This window comes from Ursus maritimus, unplaced genomic scaffold, assembly GCF_017311325.1.
Source record: "Ursus maritimus isolate PB19 unplaced genomic scaffold, ASM1731132v1 scaffold_5, whole genome shotgun sequence".
In the NCBI taxonomy this organism is placed as follows: Eukaryota; Metazoa; Chordata; class Mammalia; order Carnivora; family Ursidae; genus Ursus; species Ursus maritimus.
In genome coordinates this window covers 27,799,006-27,818,018 of record NW_024426663.1, presented here as the reverse complement: position 1 = coordinate 27,818,018, position 19,013 = coordinate 27,799,006, and the positions used below count along the sequence as shown (strand labels likewise).

Here is a 19,013-nt window from a genome sequence, read left to right as displayed (position 1 = left end):
ATTCTGCAGGGCAAAACAAATATCCAAGAGGGAATATTTTTGTCTGTCAGAACAAATTGAGAACTCAAAAATAGCATTGCTACATTGTTGATGCATGAGCTCTGATTATGATGGGTGAACTTTCATTTAGGATTGATTAGCTATAAAACCAATACTTTCAGTTAGTTGAACAGCTGAAGTGAGAATAAACTGTAAGGATATGTAGTTTCCAAGTAGTGAACCAGATTTTTAGCCTCTGAGTAAGAATTTCAGTTTTTTTCTTTTTTTTTGTTGCAAGTTATATTTACTCTTCTTTTTCAAAACTGTATAAAGTGGTTTATTAGAGATTTACTCTATAATATTATTTTTGATTGAAAAGCTTACTAGATGCAATAATCTTCTCACACCCTCTGAAACCCAAAGGTTTTGTCTTAATTACCTTGCTGTTATAGATGAAATTGTTTCAATCTGTGAATAAATGTGAATATTGTCGATTGTATTTTTTTGTACCACCTCCATGTCCATTTCTTTTTTTAATGAATTGGAATCACACAGGTATAGGGCTTTTAAATAACCTTTTCTGATGGCAGAAGCAATACTTTTACTATGTTAAAACTTGGGAGATAAAAAAACACAAAGAAAAAAATTACCCCAATTTTACCACCTAGAGAGAACCACTATTAATATCCTAGTAACTTTCCTTTCAGTCTTTTGTTCCACTTATATTTTGTGTTTTAAGAATGATTTTTCTTTCTCTCCCAGTCATGGCACAGATTGAAAAACAAAAGAGATTTGAACAGTATACTACCTTTAAGAGCTGCTATCCTGAAAAGATAACTGGCCTCTCTTTCTTAATAAAATCTTCTGAGAAATAAAGAACAATAGTAACATCATAATGCATTTTGTTTACCTCCATCATGGTTTCTTTTTAATTGTTCTTGTTTTCATGTTTTATTTTTAAGAGGACATACTTATATAAAGATTGCATATTTTATTATGACATTTCCTAATAAAACCCTTTGATTTAAAGATGTATTTTTGAAAATGTTTACATTGATTAGTAATATTATGGCATGAATTTTCAGGAGATCAGATAAAATATTTTTGGGGGAATTATCTGAACAAATAAAAGGTTTTGATATAACTTCAATTAATTATACCACATGCTAATACTGAAGAGATGTGTGGAATTTTGGAAAGGGACTGATTCATACATACTTAATGTATAACGTACAGTAGATAGTTTGTTGCCTGTCTATTCTAGTAAAGTGAAGATTCAAGCCAGTTATTCAGTTACTTGAAGCAAAATGAAATCTGTTATTTCACTGAAATCACTGCAGAGGCATGAAATACTGGACAGTTGCCTTAAGTCTTCACTTGACTCACCAGGATAGACTGAGGCTTTGGGTATGTCTATATTAGCATTTCATTAGTACCTCACGTGCTTTTGATGTACTCTTGAGATTGCTTTAAATTTTTTGTTGAAAACAGTACATTTTGCACTGTAGTAATATGAGCACTAATTCTGTATTGTTCAGCAGTTAGTAAATTGTTTTAAAGAATTCGTTCATTGTAGACATTTTGAAAAGATTATAAGTCCCCTGTGCTTTATGATAGTTCAGTGCATTGTGCACTTTTACTTTATTTCATGTTTTCTTGCTTTTATTTTCCCTGTGACATGAAACAGCAGAAACTGAAAGATCAAAGTTGAGATTATATCCTATTGATAGTATCAGATTTTTTCTGTATACAATTATAGGATTGTAATCTAAACTGGAATTTTTAGGCAGTAAGCCACTATAAAATGTTTTGGGTAAGACATAAAATTATTATAAATAAAAGCTTAATGTTTGTAAAGATAACTTTTTTTAGTATTTTTTTTCCACATGAAGTAGTGGTGGCTGCTAAAAAAAAAAAAGCTGCAGTGTTTATTAAGGTTGTATTTGGTTTATGTAAATATTTGTAAATTGGTCAGTGCCTGTACATTTAAATATGAAAAGTAATCTTGAAAACAATTTTAACTTTTTCAGAAAGACTGTGTACAACTTCTTTTAGACCTGCTGTAGCACAGTTTGTACCTCTAATGTATTTGGGGTTTTTGCAGACCAATTCAAATGCTAAGACTTTTGCTTTTCTTTGACTTGTAAAGGTGCATATTTTCATTTTCTTCTTTAAGTTTAAATTTTTGTACGATGTCAAATGGAATAAAGTTTATATATGGAAATTGTTGGTGTGTCTTTTTTTTTTTTTCTGTGCTAGTCTTTACTTTTGTGATGAGATGGAGGCTGTAGTTACCTAGAACTGAACTGAATCGAACTTTTATGCTTGATAATATAGATTATACAGAGAATCTCAGAATTGAGTTCATTCTTGGTTAAGTCAGCTAACCACATCAACACCCTGTTTCTTAGGCATTAGTAGGAATGAAGCTTTCCACGTAGGTGAATTTTTTTAGTTTACTTATGTTTAACACTTTTGAGGAAATTGAGCTTTACACATCCAATTCTTTTTCTTGGAAATTTTCCTAAAATACACACTGTGCAACTCTTCTTTATCAGAATGTATTGAGTATAATTAATATTCTAGTGATGACTCCGATAATCATTAAAAACAATAAAAAACAGTCCTAGTACTCTGTGGTAATACTGTGTAGCTCTCAGGGATGTGGAAGTGTGTAGGACGTTCTGCCCCTACAGTATTGGGGCATTTCCTAAGAAAGCCCTAGCGTTCATTTACCATGGTATGGACTCTTTTATTGCCACTGTTTTCTCAGCGCTCAGTGCCACGCTGCCCCCTGCCCCCGCACCATCTTACTGCTGCTACTTTTTATCTATCTTGCCATAACACATAAAGAAGTTAATGTTAATAAATTTATACCCATTTCTAAATCAATAGACTGAAGCCTAAGATTATGTACCTTGTGATAGACAAATATGTCAGATAAGTGGGCTGTTAATATATGAGGGAATTTTTTAGACTTTTAAATTATTTTCAGTTTGAATTATTTATTTGTGTGATGAATAGTACATTCTTTTATTTTCTATTTGTATTGATATGGCCATTTCTATATATTTGCATGCATTGTTAGGAAGGTAGTGTTAGAAAATTAAAACTGTAATCTGTACTGCAGTTCTAAATTTTGGATTGGTTTGAACCAGAATCTTTGCAAATGAATCTTGACTTTATTTTATTTTTTTTTTTTTAAAGATTTTATTTATTTATTCGACAGAGATAGAGACAGCCAGCGAGAGAGGGAACACAAGCAGGGGGAGTGGGAGAGGAAGAAGCAGGCTCATAGCAGAAGAGCCTGATGTGGGGCTCGATCCCAGAACGCCGGGATCACGCCCTGAGCCGAAGGCAGACGCTTAACCGCTGTGCCACCCAGGCGCCCCCTGAATCTTGACTTTAATTAGTGTTCCCAATAAATTTTGAGTTAGATGGAGGGAATATACAGCAACTACCTGTAGTTTTGATTAGTGTTCACCAGATTCCCACAACTATGATTGAATTCCTTTTATCCTAGGTGAGCAGTCATTTGGGATTATTGGTTGGATAAGCCTAGCTCATGTTAAGATAATAACTTGCTGAACCTGGTTTAAAGAACCCTGGAAGACTGCACTCCTCTGTCTTCCCTTCCCATACACACTAGCTGATACTTCTGTACTGTATCTGAACTATCTGTAGTTCTTTGCTCACCGACTTAATGCACACATACAAGCTAGTGTAACTGGTGAATATTACCTAACTTATGTTCATCATATTTAACAGTTCTGTGAATAGAATTTGCTGTAATTAAAAATAAATGTTAGCTATTCTAGCCATTAAATCATCTTCATGAAAAGAAGACTGTTATAAAAGATCTCTCTGTCGTATGTACTGAGCAGGTCTGATTTTCTTCAGGCAACATTCATTAAGTGTCTACTCTGTGCTAAGCCCTTTGCTTGCTTCTGGGCTTGTAAGAGATCAGGATGGTGTGGAAAAAGATGAGTAACAAATTTATAGAGTGTACTGAGGGAAAGAGACACAAGCATAATTTGAATATAGAATAATGGTACCTGAAAGGGGTATTGAACTTAACCTGGGCATTTCAGACAAAGGTGGTGGTCTTGAATGGGGAGTCACCAGGTAAATAAAGGTTGGAAAAACCTTTCAGGCAGAAGGAACTGTATAAATAAAGGCACAGTGGTGTGACTTGATAAATGTTGGGAATCCTGACTTGTAAAGAAGAAACCAGACAAATGTGGGCTATTGTTATCCAGTGTTCATCTTCCTGAGGAGCTTGGGCTTTAGTCCTTGAGCATTGGAAAGCTATTGAGGGGTTTTAAGCACGGGCATGCTATGATCCAACCCAAGATCTGGGGCCTTTGGATTGAGTTTCAGACAGAACTTAGACTTGGGCCAATGTGAGGAAAATTATTTCTCTTGAAGGTTTTTAGGGGAGATAAAAATGCCCTGGCTGAACAATCTACAGGCCACTGAGGAAGATAATACACAATTAATTGATTTGCAAACACAAAAGGAGCCAATAATGAACGAACAATGGTTGAAAACTGGGCCCTTAAAAATGGCAGACCTAGCTTTGTTTCCCATTGGATCACTTGCACTAGGCCGGAGACCTTGAGCCAGCCAGCTTCCCAAGCTCTTCTGAACCTAAGATTTCTGATTTAGAGAACCAGCATTGCAGTTAAACCTACCACAGCAGAATTGTGAAGGGGTAATGAAAGTGAGACCCTTAGCCGAGTGCCTGAATTAGTAGGCGCTCTGCTCGGTAAGTAGTTACTTGGTTGGAATGAATGGTTCAAGTAGTTGGGCACCAAACGTACAGCCTACCAAAGCCACACTGGAGCGAAGAGAGGCGGGGCTGGGTGCTTTTTCTCCTTTCAACTCCGCGGTGCGGCTGGAGCCTGCCCCGCTTTGGAGTGGTGATCAAGAGCTGCCCGAAGGGCCGCCAGGGATCTGCTTAACCTGGGGCGGGGAGGGCTGGGGGGAAGTTGGCAGACGCGGGGGAAGAGGAGAACTCGCTGAGCCCAGAAGCTCGGTGGCGAAACTTTGACGCCTTCTATTTAAAGTCTAGGGGCTAGCCCGCCCCCGGGGCCGGGAACCCGAGCCGCCCGCCGGGGCAGGGAAGGGCCGGGCTGGGGCCAGAGACGCAGTCAGAGGGAGAACACCAGGCGCGCGCGGACGGCTCCGGCTCCAGCTCCGGTTCCGGCTCCGGCCCGGCAGAGGCACGATGGCGAGCAGCGACAGCACCTACGCCGCCGAGAGTCCCCTCGGCTCCGACGGGGACGAGGAGGCCACCCGAAGGCTGGAGAGCGACGAGGAGTCGGGGAGCGAGGAGGACGAGACGGCCGCGGAGTCGGAGGAGGAGCCGGACGCCAGGTAGCGTGCGCCCCTCTCCTCAGGCCACAGCCCGAACGCCCGCCCCGCCGCGGGCCTGGAAATGCGGCCTCGAGGGCAGGTGCTTCGCGCGGGGACTCCGCACGCTTCCCTTTTCTTTTTCAGCGCTAGCCTGCGTTTCCGCCGAGCTAAGCACTTTCTCTCAGGGGGTGCTGCCTTGGTAAGGAACTTGAAGGTGACGGTGCTTACTGTCAGCTGGAGTGACAGGCCCGCCTGCAGCAGCAAAGTTCATTACCGCCCCCCTTTCCTCCTCCTCCCCCCCCCTCCGCCGAGCAACTAGTGACTTGCTGCTCTTGTTTAGTCCTGGGGATTTACTTAGGGGCTTGCCTAACTGCAGAAATGTGCTGAAACGCTTACATCTGGCGCAAGGCACAGGAACAATCTTGAAAGCCTGAGCTAGAAGAGAAGGGGATGTGAAATGGGGGTGGAGACTGAGAAGGCTGCTCTAGAGCCTTCAAAGGACTGACTGGAGGTCTCTTGGAACCTAGCCTAGGACTAGGTCGCTGTAAAAGGACTTTAATTTGCTATAAAGCCTCGTAAATTATGTGGAGGAAAACATGAGTTTCAATCTTAAAATCCTGCTTTTTCCCCCCCATGGTTCCAAATATCAACGTTTCAATGAATGTGATTACAATTAGGCAATACTGTATAAAAATATGGGTCTCCTTCCACTTCCATCTCCCAGCCTTCACGTCTGCCCTAAAATGAGAATAGTAGGACTCATCTCATATTTGGACTTGTTACTACTTTCACACGTTCTCTTTGGGGTATGGGTTTTTTGTTCATTTTTGTTTTTCTGTCAGTCAGTGATGTCCTTTCCTACATCTACTACTATCGGTAGAATGGCTTTGTAGGTGATGGATGGATGTGCGACATTTCAGAATGTCCTTCTTAACGTTCTGTCCAACCGAAGGCTGCAGAGCTGACATTGAAGTAGTCCGTAGAGTAGCACTGATTAAGGGGGAATGGTCAGTCAGTTTAGAAGTCTGCAATGTTGGTCACATATTTACCTAGTAACCGGAAAGTGGGAAGTGGCTGCAGTACCTAACCTCAAGGACTTTATGGAAGAAGTTAGAGAGCAGTATGGAGAGTGTGAGTCTCTGTGCTAAATAAATGAGAGGGGCAGGGAGGAAGAGAGCATGTAGATCTGTGCTGCCTTGAGAAGTGGGCATGACCTGGGCTTTAGTGAGTAGGCAGGAGATACAGAAAGGAAAAGAAGAAGAGAAGATACCTGTGGAAAATGGAACAGGGAGTAGTGACCTGTGATTCCTGGATAACACTGAGAAGGGAAATCTATCAATCCCAGCCTTTATAACCTTTCCCCCTTAGTGGTGTTCAGGATCCTTATATCTTTGCCCAACCAAAACTTACCACCTAGAGAATTTGAAAACTCATTTACTCTAAAATATGGGCAGCTGACAGTGATTCAAAGCACTGCGTTGAGGTTGCATTGCCCTTTGACAAAGGTCAAGATCTTCAGGTAAAGATAGGATTTATCTGCAGTAAATTTTAGCCTGTTCTGACTACAGATGGTAGTCATTTTCTTGAATGGAAAGGTGGACATCAGGGCAAGAGTCAGAATTAGTAGAGTGAGGGCAACCAGAGGGAATGGGGTGGGGTGGAGGCTTTGCAAACCATCACACTTTAATTTTGGATTTGATGACATGGGTAACAAGAAATCAGTAAACTTGTGAGCAAGATCTAGGAAAACAGACTGGAGATATGGACGGATTACTGACAGTAGATTGGAAAGTTAGTTTTGGAAGGACTCAGATCAGGGAGACAGTAGCAAAGAGAAAGAAAGATGTTTAGGGATTGAACCATGGTGAGGACCAGGGGAAAGGAGGTGGGAACCATAGCTAGAGGTAGAGAGATGTCAGTGGGCAGGACCTCTCAGGGGAACTGGGAGTCCCCGACTTTTTCTTACCTCAAAGTGTTGTCGGAAATCAATCAAACTGTTTTGTTGTGTGCAAGTTTATAAATATGGCCTAAAGTTCTTTTTTTTCCCCCTGAGGCTAAAGGTGAGAACTTGGAATATTTCCTAAAGGATGGGAGGTAAGAATGGTGTCGCATCATTCTTTGCCCATTCCTCTTGGCTCTTCTGCTGAAGTTTTACAATTATGAGAGGCCACTCACTCTGTGCCAGTCTTAGTGCTGAGTGTTTACGGATGTTTTCTCATTTTAAACACTTCCAGCAATACTATGCGATGACTGTCCTTTTATAGATGATGAAACTGAGGCTTTATGTAATTTCCTGAAGGTATAAGGTAAATCTTTGTAAGAACCTGGAGGTGAGCCTGGATCTGCTTCCTCCAAGCCACTGCTAGACTTTTGCCACCTCCCTTGACCTTTGCAGGAGACCCTTACTGTATGTGAACCTGAAATACCTCCAACCAGCTTCTACCTTGAAAAATTACTAGACCTCGTCTCTTTGTATAATATTGGGAGTTTTCCCCCGTCTTGAATGGAAAAGTTGTTTGCATTTTCTTGGAGGTTGGAACCATTCTCAGAAGTTAAATTACAAACTGATTTTTTTTAAAACTAAGAGGCACTTAGTAGTAACTAAACAGAAATAGCCTAATAGTAACAGAATGATTGATTATTTCATCTACTTTATGTGATATTACTAAGCCAATATTTAAGCGCTATTTATGAAGATTTCTAACAATATGAGATGTGTTAAATATGAAAAAATGTTCATTGTATAATTTAGCATGATCTCACTATAAAATATGTATGGAAAAAGTCTTAAAAGGTTAATAAAGTTTCGTAAAAGGTTAATAAAGGTTAACATAATAAAGAACATAATAAAGGTTATGGTAACCTTTATTAACCTTTAGGTTAAAAAAGGTTAATAGTGGTTGTCTCTAAGTGATGGGATAATGGTTGACTAAATTTTTTAAAAATATCTGTATTTTTTGACTTTTCTATAATGAACAGGTAGTGCATTTTATTATCTGTAAGAAAAAACCCTTAATTCAAAAGGCACAAGTGTAATCTGCTTGTAAACCTTTTCTTTACACTTTTAGGAATGGTAGATGGAATTATCTATAGCCACCTTTCTGAATCCAGAAAAAAATTCCCTTTAATTATAAAAATGCTTTTCTAGTGCAGAAGAGCTCACTATTACACATGCCAATGCTTGCATTGAATTAGAGAACGACCCTCCTGATGTATTATTTAGTGATATGAGTATGATATATGGCAGGAAGAAGCCTGAGTTTGAATCCTATTAGCCATTCTATCATGGGCAAATTCCCTATTTTCTCGGAGCCTCAATTTTCTCATCTGTAAAATGGTAGTAATAATTCCTAATTTATAAGGTTGTCATAGGATTAAACAAACTGTGTGAATATGGGTAAGAGTACTTGCCTTTGGTAAGTTCCCAATAAGTTTTAGTTTCTTACCTCCCTTCAGATGAACCATTATTGACAGCAAAGCTTTATCTTCTGCCCACCTTCATCAGTGAGGGGAGAATAATGGTCTCAGTTTTTAATATGAGTCGTGATCCTATTTCACTCTGGCTTTCCTGTGTTCATTCATTCACTAAACATTCATGGAATGCCTCCTAATTGCCATGGACCATGCAGGGTGCTAGGGATACAAAAATTACTAAGAATCCATTACTGTTCCAAAGTGTTCACATTCTCATTAGAGAAACAGGAAAACAGTTATGTCTTTAACTATTATAAGAGATTTAAGGAAAAAAAGGTCTGTATGAAGTACCTCAAAGTAGGGATAAAGTCCTGGGATCCCTGCTGCCTGGAAGGATTGGGGAAGGCTTCATTAGGGGCCTTGGGAGCAGGGTATTCAATCACTATGACGTGCCTAGAGAGCCAATAGTTTGTGAATATTAAAAAAGGATTTTTGTGTTGCTAAAACTTCATACAAAAGATAGATGTAGAAAGCAGGTTTATAAACCCATAGGATTTTAGAGCTGGGAGAAGCTTTTGAAGCATCTTTTCCCAGCCAGTCCTTTTGCAGATTCAGAAACTGAACGTCAGGGGACATTTGTTCAAAGTCACACAAGTTTTTGGCGGTAGAATTGGGACTAGATCCAGGTGCCTCAGCTCCAATCCAATGTTCATTAGTTTATTCATTCAACAAATATTTATCGAACTACTGTGTGCCAGACACTTTCTAGGCACAAAGGATATAGCAGTGAACAAAATGAACAAAGTTCCTGCCTTCCCAGGAGTGACTTTCCAGTTTGGGGAGACAAACAAACAAATAAATATGTAATATTCCAGGTGACGGTAAGTGATAGGAGGACTAATACAGCAGGATAAGGGTTATGCTGTTTTGAATAAGTTGGTGAAGAAGGCCTCTCTGATAAGGTGACGCATGAGCAGAGAATGAAGGAATGAGTGTTCTAAGAAAAGGGAAGAGCTGTTCCAAGGGCACTGAGGCAGGGACACATGGGGCTTGCTTGAGGACACATGGAGGTCAGGTTGCTGGAGCAGAATAAATACGGGGGAGAGTGGTGGGAGGTGAACGTAAGAGGTAGTCGGGTTGCAGATCAGGTCGGGCCATAGTAAGGACTTCCCGTTTTATTCTGCGTATTCGGTCTACCATATCACTCAAAGTTTAAAACAAACAAGAAAAACATGGTGATTGCAGTATTCCATTCAATAGTAAGGGCCTACACATTCATATATGCGTTAATAATTATTGAACTCAGACACTGTGCCAAGCACTGTGCTAAATGTTTCAAACATACGGGCTCCTGTATAGAGGGAAATACGTAAATAGGTACTCATTATTTTTGCATTTTTCTGACTGGAGACCAGTGAAGCCTGACCCTTGTAGTCTTTCCGACAGATCACTTAGAAGTTTTTCAGTATTTTTGCTTTGGATTGTTTTCTGTTGTTCAATTTTAATTTCTCTATTTAAGCACAGAGGATTTTTGTCATAGCAGTACCCAAAACTTAAAAATCAGCCTGAACCGCAGTTTTGTCAGTGCCTGTATACAATAGGTCTGTCTGAGCTGATGATAGGAGTAAAATTATTAGTGACATTTACATTTAACTAATCATTGTAAGAAAACTTTTGGAAGGTGAAGGGAGTTTGTATGGGGTTTTTGTTATTAGTACGGAGCACTCTGTTTCCATATATCTATTTATATGCTGTCTCCCACTGCTGTGCTTACCCAGGTGTTTTGACAAGTGTGTTATTTGAGCCAGCCCTCTTTTGAGGTCAGTGGAAAGAGCTGAGATGGGAGGGGTGACTGCTCAGGATGCCAGAGACTGAGGGAGGAGAGAGGATAAAACAGGCTCTTGGAGCCAGAAACTGAAGAGCTATTTAAATGTTGGCTGCATGGGTATTACATGCCCTTGGTTAGACTTTGACTCAATGTGGGGAATAGAGAAGAGTTGGATTTTTTTTTTTAAACAGCAAACCTATTAATATGTGGAACATATTGACTATAGAATTTTGAAAATATAAAAGAAATGTGTCTTATATTTCCTGGATATTCTGAACCTAGGCTTAATGAAAACCTTGACTCAATTCAGACAGTATAACCAAATTCCCCTTCCTAGCAAGAAAACTTAGAGAAGCAAGTATAAGAGACTGGATGTGGCTTGTACTTGAAAGAGTAATCTTCGGCTTAGGCCAGCATTATCCAATAGAAATATAAGGTGAGCCACATATGTAATTTAAAATTTTCTAATAGCCACATTAATAAGATGTGAAAAGAAACAAGTGAAATTAATTTTAATAATTTATTTTCTTTAACCCAATATCCAAAGTATTATCGTTTCAACATGTAATCAATATAAAAATTATTAATGGGATATTTTATATGTTTTTATGCCAAGCCTTTGAAATTTGATGTGTATTTCACTTTTCGGTGCATCTTGATTCCTCCCTCACAGCTACATTTCAAGTACTCAATAGCCGCATGTGGCTGGTGGGTACCATATTAGACAATGCAAGCCTGATAATACCTAGACATCCATTAGCTTCAATGGAATCCAGAGAACTGCTCCTAAAGTTGTATATGCCAGGCACTGTGCTAGGCACCAGGAGCATGAAGGTGATTGAGTGGCACAGTTGCTTCTCTCAAGGATCTCAGTCTGGCATGGGGAAGCACTTAGCTTCAACATAATGTCATAAGTACTACACTAAGGACTTAACAAAGGACTTAACAAAGTCTTAACAAAGGAATAGAGAAAGGACATATATTCTTCTTGAGAGCAACAGAGCGCAAGCCAGGGGAAGGGCAGAGGGAGAGGGAGAAGCAGACTCTCCGCTGAGCAGCGAGCCTGGTGCAGGGCCCAGTCCCAGGACCCCCGGGGATCATGACCTGAGCCAAAGGCAGGCACCTAACAGACTGAGCCACCAAGGTGCCACAAGACGTATATTCTTAAAATTAGATTTAGAAGGTTTTGCAGAGGTAATACAGCAGCTGGGCAGGAAGATATTTCCGGCACAATATGTCGTTAGATATTCCTTTTGCCCCTTGTTCCAGCTCTTGCACTGCTAATTGCTGCTCTAAGCTTTCTTTTTCTCCTTTAGAAGCACTCAGGATTTCCAGGCCTGAGAATATTGGTTGAATGAGTAAATGAATGGCATGAATAACTGAACGAATGAATAAGCAAGTGAATTGTCTCAAATTTAGTTGGGAGGTTGAACCTGTTAGATTAAGGAGAATTTTGATACCATTCATTTACCAGGAATTGACAATGTCCAGTGACTCTGGAAACATAGTAGCTTGGAGGGGACAGTGATAAGTACTGAGGGATTGTTCAATTAGGATGTCTGCCGTCATCATTCCCACCTTCTGTGACTTGTTGGAAAGTCTCCCCTAGACTGACCCTTTAGCCAGATCATAGATGGGAGGATAAGAATAGGCTTTGCTTTTTGTCCAGAGAAAAGTCCTCTATTAAGGCAACTGGAGTGTATTCAGTTCCAAAATTCCACATCCTAGTCTGATAAAGTCCCAGATATGTGGGAGGATTAATTGATGCTACTGTTGTCTACCAAACTGAACGCTCCAAACCTTCTTATGGAGCCATTGATATGTTTTCTTAGTTTGATGCTTCTCTTTTAAAAAAAAATTTTGCATGCTAAACAAGTTTACATTCACCACAGATTTCCTCTTAATGGCTGAATTCAGTGGGGGCACTTAAAATTGTTGATTTGCAAATAAGATTAATTTCCTCCTGTTATGACTTTGTTAAATTAACATTTGTTAAGTGGAGCATAGGGTGCCAGATGGTGAGCCATAGTTCGACAAAAGACCACAAGAGAAATCGCAATAGAGAAGTTTATTACTCACAAGTCCTGGAGGAGGTACACGGCATAGCTCGAGGGGCCCCACAGAGAGGTCAAGGCAGAGTGCAGAGAGAAAGTCAAGACCTGGGACGTATGCCTTTATTAGGGTCCATGAATGGAGGACGTTGGGGCTTCCTGGGCTAAAGCTGGATCAGCCAATTCAAACTAAAATGAGCGGGGTTTTGGTAAGCTCCATGGGGGTCTTATCTAAGGGGCACACAGTGGGGAGGCATTGAAGGTGGGGGAGATTCTTGATCGCAAAAACTGTTGGGGACGTCACACCAGGAACTTCCAGTGACATGTGACCCTTCAGGCGGTTACCCAGGGCATGTGCTAGCATGAGGGAGGCTGGTGTCAGTTTAAGGCTCCCACAGGTCAGTTAGCCAAACAAAATGGATGCCGAGGCAGCAATACCTCGGAGTAGCTTAGCTAAGCTCATGACACCTTCAGTTTCAGAAATGTACCTACTATAAGAAAAGAAGGTCATTCAACAAATATTTATTGGGGACTTACATAGAGTGAGTGAACAAAACAGAACTCCTAATCTTCCGAGTTCAGTTTCTGGAGAGGGCGGACAGTAAACAAATAATCTCACGTGCAATCAGTTGAAGCAAATGCATTGGTAAAAGGAATTGGGCCTGGGGAACTGAGGTGGGGGTCTAGTAGGACCCCGGCTCATCAAGTCTCAGTCCCTTAAGCTTCCTTGCTCATTTCCCTGTGAGCTTTGTGTCAGTCTCTGGGTCCATCTGGCTAGCCCTTCTCTATCTGCCTGCAGGAAAAGGTTTCACTGTCCTGGGTCCAGGTCTGGCAGAAAAGCCTGGCTGCTGATGGCACTTACCCTGGAAGGGGCCTTAGCATCATTTCCCTGATGATGTTTCTGATGAGTGAACAGAGACCCAGAGAAGGGAAGGGAAACCAATATTTACTCAAGGAATAGTGAGTCTATTCCTTCCACTGTCACTTGTTACTTTGAGTTATTTTCACAATAACTCTATAACATAGGCATTGTTTTCATCCCCGTTTTGTGCGAGAGAAAATGGAGGCTTAGCTGTACTGAGTATTTTCTCTAATGTCAGACAGCTGGAAAGTGTGCTAGGATTCTAACCCTAGTCTAGTGGCAGAGCCAGTGCTGGAACGCTCATGAGTTCGGGCTCACCTCAAGATCTTATACATGTATGCACAGTATACACGCATCTGGTCCTTATTAGCCAATGTCTTTCTTTTTTACTTGAGTATAAAATTACTTTTTTTTTTTTTAAGGTTTTATTTATTTATTTGACAGAGATAAAGACAGCCAGCGAGAGAGGGAACACAAGCAGGGGGAGTGGGAGAGGAAGAAGCAGGCTCATAGAGGAGGAGCCTGATGTGGGGCTCGATCCCAGAACACCGGGATCACGCCCTGAGCCGAAGGCAGACGCTTAACCGCTGTGCCACCCAGGCGCCCCTAAAATTACTTTTAAAAGTAATTATTTCAGTTTGCTTCTAATTTTAAAAGCAAAGCATAAAAGATCCAGAAAATCTACATAGCAGCTAATCCTGACCAGCACCTTAGCATATTCAGTTTCCCAGGGTGTAATAGGGAGAGTAGATCTCGTGTTTAAAAATAGACATTAGGCAACCTCGTGTGATTGAATTTTCATAAGGTCAAACAGCAACACCAAAATAACTTCTCTGCATGCTCTATGGAATCATGTGATAAATGTTCAGTAGGTATTTACTGTAATATCTATAAAATTCAGATCCTTTGTCTAAAAGAATTTTTGAATTTAGCATGGTACACTTGCAGGTTTTCCTATCTAGTGTGTGTTTGTTTGTTTTCAAGAGAAAATGAGGAGAAAAGTGAGACCATCATGGTCTTTGTCTCCTCTTACAGTTTTTGGGTCTCCAAGAAGGGCTTCAATAATTCCCCTCTTCATCCAGCACCATTTGGGGCATAAACCAGGTTATGACACAAAAACACCTGATAGGATTGAAAAGACCTGGATTATCATCCCGGCTCTGCACTGACCTGCTGTCTGACTTGGTGCAAGACACTTAACCTCTGTGTGTGAAGTGTTGCATAGTTTCAAGGCCCCACCTGACCTGCTTACCTCTCCAGCTCCTCTCACACCCATCTGCCATGTTCACTACATTCCAGCCCTGCTGGCTTCCTTCGGAACCTCCAGCGTGCTCCGCCTGGTCCTGCATTCATGACTTTGTCTTGCTGTTTTCTCTCCCTGATGCTTCTTCCCCAAATCTACTCTTCAGGTGTCTGTAAAATGTCACTTCTTAAGGAGACTTTCCTCAACCACTCTGCCCATGAGCCTCTCTTCTTATCTTTCACTATCACATTATTCACTATTGCAGATTGCTCTTCATAGCACCATCACTATCTGAAATGGGGTTTTTTTGGTTGGTTGGTTGGTTGGTTTATTGTTGTTTATTGCCACCACTGGAGGGAAAGCTCCATGAGGGCAGGGGCCTCTTTTTGCTTCTCTGCTGCATCTCCAGCGGCTAGGACACAGGGTCTGGCACACAGTAGGTACTTAAGAAACGGTTGTCAAATGAACAAGAGTTTGGAGCTCACCACGAAACATTTCATCCCGGGGCCTCAGGTTTCCTTTTGTCACATCAGTACTGGTCATACCATCACAGTCTCAAATCATTTTGTTCCTGGGGGCCAAGACAAGGGCACAGAAAAGGAGAGCCCACGAGTGGTCTTTGAACTTGGCAAAAAGCCAGCCAAATAGAAATTAAGGACAGAAGTGCTAACACCTTTGAGAGGGTTAAAAGTTTAAACCTGTCAGCATCTGGTTCAGCTTGGATTCCCTTTGAACAAATCCCATCAAATACAGGACCTAAGACACTCTCCTGGGAGAAGGGGGCATCAGAAAGGGGAAAGTGGGTGCTCAGGAGTGAGAGGACGCCAGTGGCCCACTGGAGCTACAGTTGTGGCCGCTCTGTCCTGCTCAGAGGACTGAGTGAAGGATATTACCTCGGACGCTGCAGAAAACAACTTTCTCCAAGCTCTCGGCCTCAGATCACTCATAACTCTGGGATGGAGGGATATTCTTATTTCCCTGACTCCGAGAATCCAGGATACAAAAGGAGGGGTGAGGAGAAAGCATACATAAAGTTGGCAGTGTTGATACACGAACTGAAATTTCCTGATAACAAAATGTGTGGTTAAATCGGCAGATAGAATTAGGACTCCTATTCCATTTACATACTCTACCCTTTGGAAGAAAATCCCTGGATACCAACCCAGGTTGACAGGAGATGTGGGTCACGTAGCCTCTGTGGCTGCAGGACTAAGGTGGGGAGACGATTACCAGCGGCAGAAAATCGGGGCCTTGGCATCCGAATAACTTCCAACAATCAATGGCCTACTTAATCCTAGAGTAGAGTGGCAAGAAATGGCAACCATTTCTTAGAGTTTTCTCTCCATTTCTCTCTGCTCCAGTTCTTACCTGCTGCTCAAACTGCCAGAGTTTCTACTTGTTCATCCCACAAGTTTCCCTGGACTGAGTTTGCATAGCTTAAGAGTTGAGAATCACAAATTCAGAAACCCAGGCTTTAGTAATAACACTGCCTCTGAACAGCTTTCCATTTGCCAGTGAAGTCTTAATGTAAGTGGTTTTCTTAAGGTGAGAGGGGCTGCCTTGGGTTCCAGTCTGTGTCCGTCATGTTTTGAGTTGTAATAGAAGCTAACTGTGACCAATTTAAGCACAAGATGACTGTATTCACAAAATATTGGTACTTCAGAGAATCACGAGACGTGTGGAAAAGAGGGGTTAGGTAGCCAGGAACAACCATTAAAATCATGCCTCAAAACTGGTCTGGCAAACTGTAGAACTCAGTCATAAAAAGACAAATAACCCAATTTTAAAATGGGCAAAGGATCTGAATAGACAGTTCTCCAAAGAAGATAGACAAATGTCCAATGAGAACGTGAAAAAAGGGTTCAATATCATTAGCCATCAGGGAAATGCAAATCAATACTGCAAGATACCACTTCACACCTACTAAGGTGACTCTAACCAAAAAGACAATAATAAGTGTTGGTGAAGATATAGAAAAATCAGAACCCTGGTGGGAATGTAAAATGGTTACAACTGCTTTGGAAAACAATCTGGCAGTTCCTCTAACAGCTAAACATAGAGCTACCATATGACCCAGCAATCCACTCCTACCCATACCCAAGAGAAATGAACAGATCTGTTCACATAAAGCTTGTTCACGAGTGTTCATAGCAGCATATTCATAATAACCAAAAAGTGGAAATGACTGAAATGTCCATCAACTAATGAATGAATAAAGAAAATATGATATATTCATACATGGGATGTTGTTCGGCCATGGAAAGGAAGGAAGTACTGACTCATGCTACATCATGGATGAACCTTGAAAACAATACGCTTAGAGAAAGAAGACAGACATAAAGGACCACATATTGTATTATTCCATGTTTATGCGAGATCCAGAAGAGGCAAATCTGTAGAGATGGAAAGTTGGTTAGTGGTTGCCTAGAGCTTCGAGGGAGATGGGAAGAGGATTGGGGGATGATGCTTAAGGAGTGTGGGATGTATTTTTGGGATGATGAGAATGTTCTGAAACTGATTGTGGTAATGGTTGCTCAACTCTGTGACTATACTAAAAGCCAATGAATTATACACTGTAAGTGGGTGAGTTGTGTGGTATGTGAATTATATCTCAATAAAGCTGTGTTTTTAGAAAAAGTTCTTGAGTAAGGAAATGGTTGCCATTACTCGTGGGCACCAGATGTCACCATCTGTCCTGTTGCCACTCCCATACCAGCAAGTCAGAATTACAACAACGGCAGCCTCTGCTACCCCCAGAGAGAACGAGGATCTCTCCTGTCTAGTTCCTTCTTCAGTGGCTTTCAAGTCAGTCTGGAATGGGTGTGAAGATCATCACAGGGAGAATATCTGGCATTGCCTCCTCCAGGACCCATAAGGTGGAAGGTTCGCCAAATGGGAAAAGAGGTCAGATGTCTGCTGGAACAGCATGAGGCACTGGACTAGGCTTTCTTCAGGTTTTTTACCTGATCTTCACAACGTTTAATACATGATGCGGTAGATTTTGCTTTCTCTATGGATGTATAACACTTTATTTAAACAACGGTACAGATCAGCTGGTTAGTATTTCCATAAAGATTTTAATTGGAAATACAACACAGAGCAATGACCAAATACCACCACAGGAGGTGGAAGTACCTTTTTCCATGAAATATCATCTGAATTTAACTGTCACTGTTTATTCTAGCTTTGACTTTCCGTTTTATGATAAAAATAAGTCTTTAACTTAGGCCTCAATGTGACCTGTCTTGCACATCTTGGTATCTCTGCTTTGAGGTTTCAAAGCTCTATTGAAATCTCTTAACTATCTGTTTGCCATTATTAGAAAGTTAATTGCCTTTTAATTCTTTTAGTCCTATATACCTAGGTCAATCCTCCTTTGGAGATTTATGCTCCAATGCACAGTAGGCTGCTCCGACCCTGGTCAGGCAGTGAAATGAGACCCAAGTAGTATTAGATTGTCTTTTCTGGTAACTTGGAAATGGAGACACACATTCTATTTAGCTAATTTTAGAAACAAAAGGTTTGGGGGACAGGTCTCAACTTTTTAGAGATCTATTCCACTTTATTTTGATCTTTTAAATAATATTTTGGGGGCACCTGGGTGGTTCAGTTGGTTAAGTGTCTGTCTTCAACTCAGGGTTCCAGGATCAAGCCTCGCATCGGGCTCTCTGCTCAGCGGCGAGTCTGCTTCTCCTTCTCCCTCTGCCTCTGTGATCTCTTTTGCTCTCACTGTCTCTCAAATAAATAAAGAAAATCTTCCAAAAAAATATTTTGGATAGAATACTGGTTTTTCTGTTTTTTAAAAAAATTGTTATTTTTTCTATTAGTCAAAAAAATTCTAAATTTACTTCTGCAAACGGTCCAGGAAGAACAATAGCTAAAATTGCTGAGCATAACTTGGTGTCTGAGTTAGTATCCAGAAAAAAAAAAATGCTATTTAAAGCTAAATAAAGGCTATCTGTCAAGGCGGGGAGTCTAGAATATAGAAGATGGGTGGAGAGGAGATCCTATATAGACGGGAAGGGTAGGACTCTGAGTGCAGGATCACTCAAGTGAGCTTCTAAAACCGTAGAACAAGCCACCCAAAATAGAGCACATACAAGGAATGCCTCTGTCCCAGAATTCTGCGAGCACACCTTATTGTCTAGCAGGAGTAGGAGAGTGGAAGCCATTTGAATCTTTCCTGTCACTGGGAAGGCCTCTGTCCTTCATCAAGGCAGCTTATGCCATCCTCTAGAGCTGAGGTTGTGATGTTTTTCCCACCCCTTTCTCTTTGTT

At 41.0% G+C, this 19,013-nt stretch overlaps 2 protein-coding genes across 5 annotated transcripts in view; both read left to right on the top strand.

Annotated features, from left to right (window-relative positions):
* The window catches only part of TENT2 (terminal nucleotidyltransferase 2), a 66,368-nt gene extending 64,165 nt beyond the window's left edge, over positions 1–2,203 (top strand). For all 4 annotated transcript variants that reach the window (XM_008711026.2, XM_008711023.2, XM_008711025.2 and 1 more), the window contains one exon: positions 742–2,203. In XM_008711026.2, coding sequence (XP_008709248.1) covers positions 742–816 — 75 coding nt within the window. In that variant the 3' untranslated portion in view covers positions 817–2,203. The remainder of the gene's footprint in view (positions 1–741) is intronic.
* A 2,531-nt stretch (positions 2,204–4,734) lies between these two features.
* Positions 4,735–19,013, top strand: part of CMYA5 (cardiomyopathy associated 5) — an 88,190-nt gene continuing 73,911 nt past the window's right edge. The window contains exon 1 of the mRNA XM_040622142.1: positions 4,735–5,358. Within this exon, the coding sequence (XP_040478076.1) occupies positions 5,210–5,358 (149 nt within the window). The 5' untranslated portion in view covers positions 4,735–5,209. The remainder of the gene's footprint in view (positions 5,359–19,013) is intronic.